The sequence below is a fragment of the Atta cephalotes genome, assembly GCF_000143395.1.
Source record: "Atta cephalotes unplaced genomic scaffold scaffold00033, whole genome shotgun sequence".
Taxonomy (NCBI): domain Eukaryota; kingdom Metazoa; phylum Arthropoda; class Insecta; order Hymenoptera; family Formicidae; genus Atta; species Atta cephalotes.
This window is the reverse complement of record NW_012130097.1, coordinates 3,642,914-3,650,256: the sequence shown is the minus strand read 5'-3', so window position 1 is coordinate 3,650,256 and position 7,343 is coordinate 3,642,914. Positions and strand designations below refer to the sequence as shown.

Sequence of the window (7,343 nt, the reverse complement as noted above, 5' to 3'; positions counted from 1 at the left end):
ATCAGAAATCATGTATTGTGGAATACACAGTTTCTGATAGGTTGAAATTCTTATTCTCTGTTTTCTGTTCCCTGTTCCTTTTATTGTACAGAGCGCCTTATACTATAGAGTCTCTAGACATCGATGGAATCCACAAAAGACATAGATCCGAATGCTCTTTTATTGATAAAAGCGCGCTTTTATCTCTGAAATTCTATAGTAGGCGTAACGTAAATTATAGTATATTAGCGCGCTAACATCATCGTAAGCGTGTTCTGAATACGGATCATAAATTTGAACAACAGAAAACGGCGGAATCAGAGGAATGTAGTCGCATGACCAATCACGAACGTTCGCAGTCCCGCATTCTGTGGGAACGCACCCAAGATTTCTTCTATTGTTCGTTATTCGTGTCTATTCCCTGATGTTTCTTTTCTTTAGAATTTACTAAAAATTTAACATAGATTGTCAAAACTTCGAAAACGACGATGTTGAACATGCTGAAGTATCATCTCGCTAATCACAGTTTGCATCAATTGAAAAAATTGTCGGTTTATTCTTCATTAAAATTATATTTATCTACTTCGACAGTCGTTATGATCAATAAGGTACATACACGACAATCTTACAAATGTATTTTAATCTTATACGCACACACATACACACAACGCGCGCGCGCGCCCTTTTATGTAATACTTAATTTTACATAATTTTATATACTAATATTCTTAATTTTATTGGTAATTTATTTTTATTAAAGATTCGTAATAATATCATATATTCTTTAAGTATGTCGTTAATTTTCTTTTATAAAAAATGACGTATTTTGTTTAAATAAATGTCATGATATTAAAAATATGCACACATTTCCAAATATGTAATAGATATTATACAAATAGATATTATACAAATATTAAAATACAATTTTAATTACATCTATATGTACCTATTTTATATCTACACACATACACACGCACACGCAACATGAGTTTACTTACATCTTACTTGTCATGTTTATCAGCAAAGCTGACAACTTTTGCATTCTATTAACCTTCAGTCTTTCTGCCAGTGTGTAACTGATTACATCTAACATCTTATATAATTCTAATAAAATGGTGAATAGTTTGAAGCTGTTCTGTTATATTATATATAACAGAGAAAAAATAAAGTAATATTACAGGATAACTGCCCCAATTAATGTGCCTTTTAGCCAATTTGCTTATTATTGAATTAATTATTAAATATTGTAGCTTTAATTTTATCTGCTTGCAATCAATATCAGTTTTTTATCTACTTCTTTTTCTTATAATATTTCTTTAATCTAAAAAATGTTAATATTTTATAATGCTTTTGACAAAAATAGAAAACATGTTTTTATCCCTATTGAGTCCTTTAAGCAGCAGGCCCTATTAATGTGCCTCCAATTTGTGTGCCTATCCACATTTGACTCATTTTAACATATAGTTACTAAAATAGGTAATAAATTTAAGCTAATTGTTTATTATTTAAGCTAATTGTAAATATATTACATAAATTATTATTTCAATTATATTTATTTCAAAGTGTACTCATAACACAATGTTCTCAGCTCCAATAAAGGGACATTAATAGGGACAAGCTTAAAATCTTGCGATCCGTATTATTGGATTCGTGAATTCCTCATATCTTTCGAAAAATATTTAAAATACTTTAATACTCAAAACATAAAATATCGTCAGAGTATTAAAGTATTTTAAATATTTTAAAGAGTAAAAAATAAAATATTGTATGCATTAATAATTTAATTTAACAAAAAAAATATTTTTTCTTATTTATTTGTGCTAGTTTTCTTTATGACTTTTCGAAATACAAAAGCACACTAATAGGGACAAGCACAATTGGAACAGTTATCCTATTATTTTTAGTTATTTTTTTAAAACTGAAAATAAGGAAAAACTAATCGATAAAAATTACATGGTATCGTAAGAAATCTATATTTTGTCGCTGTATTTATTTTTTTTTAGATAGAATAGCTTTCTAGATTTAATTTTAGCTTTACACAATAGAGTTCCAGAAATCCCAGCAATTTGCTAAATTTAGATTTTTTGTGTTCTTAAACTTTTCTTTTTCTTTGTATTTATATGTCTTGAAACTCTTTAATTCTATCGACTTTTGCATATTATGGATTTATTCTTTAATCAATTCTCTATTGATTAAAAAAAAAATTAATTGAAAAATATGTTCATTTTTACAGAAGTTAGGGTAACAAATATGGAGTCGTAGGGACCCGAATGTGTATTAAGGATAGAAAAGAAAGTGTGTATAGCTAATGTTAAAGGTCAAATTCGTTTCTTCAAATTACATACACACACACAGAGCATGGTGTGTGTGTGTGTGTGTGTGTGTGTGCGCGCGCGTGTATGTGTGTGTACGTGCGTGCATGCGGCGCGTACATACGTGTGTGTATAATTTGAAGAAATGAATTTGACCTTTAACATTAGTTATACACACTTTCTTTTCTATCCTTGACATACAGATTGTATTTCAAAATTTACTGCCAGCATTGAAAGTATATAATGTGCACGTGACATATAAACTGTAGAGTTTTAGTACTAAAGTACAGTACAGTAAATTTTGGACCATAACTACAGAGTGGTGTCCACTTAACTCAAACATCTTGAATCATTTCATTTATTTTTGATGATGCAAAAGAATGTTTCAAATGAAAATGGAACGGTTTTGAGGAGGATTTTGGTTATATTGTTTTTTTTTTTAGTAAATACTTTAAAAAGATCATCATTTTTTTAAATAGAATTTTATGATTTTTTTTTACATGATGTGATTCCTCCAATTCTTCTGTATAAAAGTAGATATCAAAATAACAATTGTTTATAAGATATTTTATACTTTTTTCTGGCACATATTGACATGAAATATTAGATATTTCGTGAACTATTAATTTTTTGGCAATTGTATCTTAAAATGAATTGGTATAAAGAAAATTTAGTTACTTTAAAAAAAATATCTAAACAAAAATGATTCATTTTTTTAAATAACCAACTATGTGTTTTCTTTCACCAATTGATTCTTCTCATTCTGTTTATCAAAGTATTAAGATTATGTTCTCGTGAATTACTAATTATTAAACAATTAAATAAGCTCACGAGATTTAATATTTCATGTGTGCCATAAAGTATAAAATAACTCGAAAACTATTGATTTTTTATATCTCTGTCTTAATATTTTGGAGAATAATTAAAGAAATTAAAGATTAAATAGAGGAAAATATCTCTATAAAGTAAGATATTTTATAAATCATTAGTTTTTTAATTTTAAAATATGCAGAATTTTTTCTTTAAGCAAAGAAATCTATATAGTTCGAATTAATAAGAAAATAAGATAATCTTTAGAAAAATCTACAAAATTATCTACAGAAAGCAAACTGCTACATGATAATTTTTGTATAATACAACTTTATCGATTCTAATAAATTTTATTGTCATGAAATATATTAAAGACAAAAACACACATATACATATGAAAGTACCTATACTACAAAAGTACCTAATACATATATGATTTAATATATTTTAATGTTATTAATGTGAATATAATTATATACTATGTATGTGCAGGAACAAGAACACAAAAATTACAGAATTGAGAGAGATACATTTGGAGAATTAAAAGTTCCTGCAAACAAATATTATGGTGCACAAACTCTTCGAGCACTGATGAACTTTCCAATTGGTGATACATTTGAACGTATGCCTGTAAGCAAGAACAATAAATTGATCTATTTGTTTTTTTTTTAATTAATATATTATCTCTCTCTCTTTCTCTCTCTCTCTCGTCTAAATATTTGAAATAAATAACCAATGATTATTTTTATAGTGTAGGTTGATAATAGCTATGGGTATATTAAAAAAAGCTGCTGCAGAAGTAAATAAAGAATATAACTTGGATTCTAAAATTGCCGATGCTATTAGTAAGGCAGCAGATGAAGTAATAAGCGGGAAGTTATATAATGATCACTTTCCTTTAATTATTTGGCAAACTGGATCTGGCACACAAACTCACATGAATGTTAACGAGGTTAAATATTATATTAATTTCAATATCAACTATATACTAAACTATATCGTCATCCTATGAAATAAAGTGATTATCCTATGAATAACTATTTGATTTAACATATTTAAAATGTATTTAAAATGTTTAGGTTCTTGCCAATCGTGCAATTGAGATACTTGGTGGCGAACTTGGCTCCAAAAAACCTGTACATCCAAATGATCATGTTAATATGTCACAGAGTACCAATGATACATTTCCAACAGCTATGAATATAGCTGTTGCCTTAGAAATTCATAAAACATTAATTCCAGGCTTAGAAGAAATACATGAAGCATTACAAAATAAAGCAAATGAATGGAAAGATATTATAAAAATTGGTAGAACACATGCCATGGATGCAGTACCATTGACATTGGGTCAAGAATTTTCAGGTTTATATTTATGCAAACTACATAAATGGTTAAACGTGAACGAGATCTTTTTGTGTTGAATACAAATAAACATAGACATATTTATACTGACTAACAGGTGAGAGCGTCTGCTCACGCCCTGGGTATATCGCGTTCATGAAGAGGACGACCCTATCCTAGAGCGTGATTTACAATAAGTTGCAAACTCTCTGTCATAATGCTTTGCAACAGCCAATCAGAAGTGTCAATAGTAATTAGTGATGCTTCTGATTGACTGTCATGAAGCACTGCGACTAGTGACGATGTTGGTAACTTATTGTAGACCACGCTTTGGAGCTATATCCAAGAGTACAACAATAATACATGGCACTAAATAACGCGCTCAAATCCTTCAAATTCAATCATAAAATGTGCGGATCCATGGTTGGTCTCTTCGTCGGACACAGTATAGTTGTGGTTTTGTAGCAGTTGTTTCTGTAATCTTTGTTACAATGTTCAAATATAATACCGTTGCGCATTCGGTAGCGTTTCTTCTTTGAACTATGCAGTTTATGTAAAATTTCGACGGCTTTAATATTTTCGTTCACAAAAAATTTAAACAACTTATTGCACAATGATAATCTATACTGTTTCACAATAATGACTACATTGCTATGAGGTTACAACTATTTAGGCCATGAAGAAACACTCTCACTCTCATTCTCAAAATTCTTTGTGTAAATACAAATCAACATTGACATATCTATCAACATTGATTTGTATTCACACACAAAAAACTTTGATTATATTTTAACCACCCTCGTATTTTAATCTAGAATCACTCATATTTATACAATAAAGGTTGGACATATATTTAAAACTTTTATTAAAATAACAGTATTTATAAGACAATTGTATTTAATATTTTAGTGAAGCACATGAAAATGTTCGTATTTTTTAGCATTATAATAACGAAAAATTGGTGCAGCCACCTCATCCCCCCCCCCCCACTTATAAAGAATAATGATTTCAATTTATCAGAAATCAGATACACCGGAATACACAATTTCTAAGTTGAAATTATTATTCCTTATTCCCAATTCCTTATTCCTTCTATTGTGGCAACGCTTTGAGAAAATATTTTGTGTAAATGTAAATGTTTCAAATACTAAAATTGATAATCAATCTTATTATTTGAATTACAAAATATATAAAACTTTCAATTTTTCGATTTTAAATACTAAATACGTAATACTTTCGCTTTTTTGACTTTCACGGATATTATCGTCAAAGATGCCAGAAAGTTTGCGTGTTTCCATCCATTGCTAATGCCAACGTTTCATAGATCTTGCCATTCGCTTCATCAGGGCAAGGAACGCATTGTTATTGAGCTGCTTCTCCGGAGAACTATTTTTATGTAAATTTATGTAATGCTGTAGAGAGGGGCGAAGATATGTTGAGAAAGAGAGGAGGAAGACTTCTTTGGCTTATCAAGAAAGCAGTCTATTCTTCCATATATATCCTACTTATAACCTGAATCTCTCTTCAAATTGTTTGGATGTTTCTGTATTTCTAGAGAGGCCCTCTGTACTTCCTCGAAAAATTGATATTGTTGTAGCTATATATAGTAGTTGTTTTATCGAATAATATTTGATGTCCACTTTCATGTGCTCCGCTGAAATACATTTGCATTGTGCTTGAAATTGTGCTTGAAATGAAAATTTTAAATACATGACCAATCCTGCATATAATAGGTCTGCGTTTTATTCCTATATCAGACTGCACTAGAACTTTCTTTTTCACTTTCACCAAATCAACATATATATACACACACACACACACACACATCTTCAGGTTCCAAAAGTGTACATTAGTCAGTCATAAAAACAGCTCTAGAATGTGTTGTTTTTACGCTGCAAGCATCAGTTTCATTCTTGTTATCAGTCAAATATTAAAGGACGAACGATGCTTACAAGCATGTAAATCGAGATAGATCTCTAATATATATTATTAAAATATTTCGCAGGATATGCTACGCAAATTGAATATGGTATTAAAAGAGTAAAAGATACACTCCCAAGATTATATCAATTAGCTCTTGGTGGTACAGCGGTTGGAACTGGACTAAATGCGCGAAAAGGCTTTGCAGAAAAAGTAGTTGCAAAAATTGCACAATTCACTGATTTACCCTTTGTCTGTGCTCCAAATAAATTTGAAGCTATGGCTACGCACGATGTAATTGTCGAAGTACACGGTTCTTTTAATACAGTAGCTGTTTCTCTATTGAAAGTAGGTATTTGACACATAACTATTTAAAAATTATAATCTGTTGATCATTTGTGTCCTTCTAATAGCTTATGTATATAATCTGCACAGATCGCAAATGACATCAGATTCCTTGGAAGTGGACCTAGATGCGGTTTAGGAGAATTATCTCTCCCAGAAAATGAACCGGGAAGTTCTATTATGCCTGGAAAAGTAAATCCTACACAAACTGAATCAGTGAGCATGGTGTGTTGTCAAGTAATTGGTAATCATGTGGCAATAAGCATCAGTGGTAGTAATGGACACTTTGAACTTAATGTTAATAAACCAGTTATAATTGCGAACGCTTTGAGATCTGCAAGATTGTTAGGCGATGTCTGCTCTTCGTTCGCTAAAAATTGTGTTGCTGGCATTGTTCCTAATATTGATAATTTACAAAGAAACGTAAATCAAAGTTTGATGCTTGTCACAGCATTGAATCCATATATTGGTTATGACAAGGTATTTACAAATTTATATTTCTTTAGAATGAGTATGGAGTTAGGAGTTTCTTGTATATATATATATATATATATATATATATATATATATATTATTAGTATAACGTAAACGTACCTATAATAATAAATAACTAAATTAACTTAATTTATACTAGTA

At 29.6% G+C, this 7,343-nt stretch overlaps 2 protein-coding genes across 2 annotated transcripts in view; one reads left to right on the top strand and one right to left on the bottom strand.

Moving 5' to 3' along the window:
* Positions 1 to 346, bottom strand: part of LOC105621466 (NAD-dependent protein deacetylase sirtuin-2) — a 5,677-nt gene extending 5,331 nt beyond the window's left edge. The window contains exon 1 of the mRNA XM_012202934.1: positions 331 to 346. Within this exon, the coding sequence (XP_012058324.1) occupies positions 331 to 346 (16 nt within the window). The remainder of the gene's footprint in view (positions 1 to 330) is intronic.
* A 121-nt stretch (positions 347 to 467) lies between these two features.
* LOC105621430 (fumarate hydratase, mitochondrial-like) overlaps positions 468 to 7,343 on the top strand; it is a 12,538-nt gene continuing 5,662 nt past the window's right edge. The window contains exons 1-6 of the mRNA XM_012202900.1: positions 468 to 587; positions 3,594 to 3,731; positions 3,853 to 4,053; positions 4,181 to 4,463; positions 6,448 to 6,710; positions 6,798 to 7,187. Coding sequence (XP_012058290.1) covers positions 468 to 587; positions 3,594 to 3,731; positions 3,853 to 4,053; positions 4,181 to 4,463; positions 6,448 to 6,710; positions 6,798 to 7,187 — 1,395 coding nt within the window. The remainder of the gene's footprint in view (positions 588 to 3,593; positions 3,732 to 3,852; positions 4,054 to 4,180; positions 4,464 to 6,447; positions 6,711 to 6,797; positions 7,188 to 7,343) is intronic.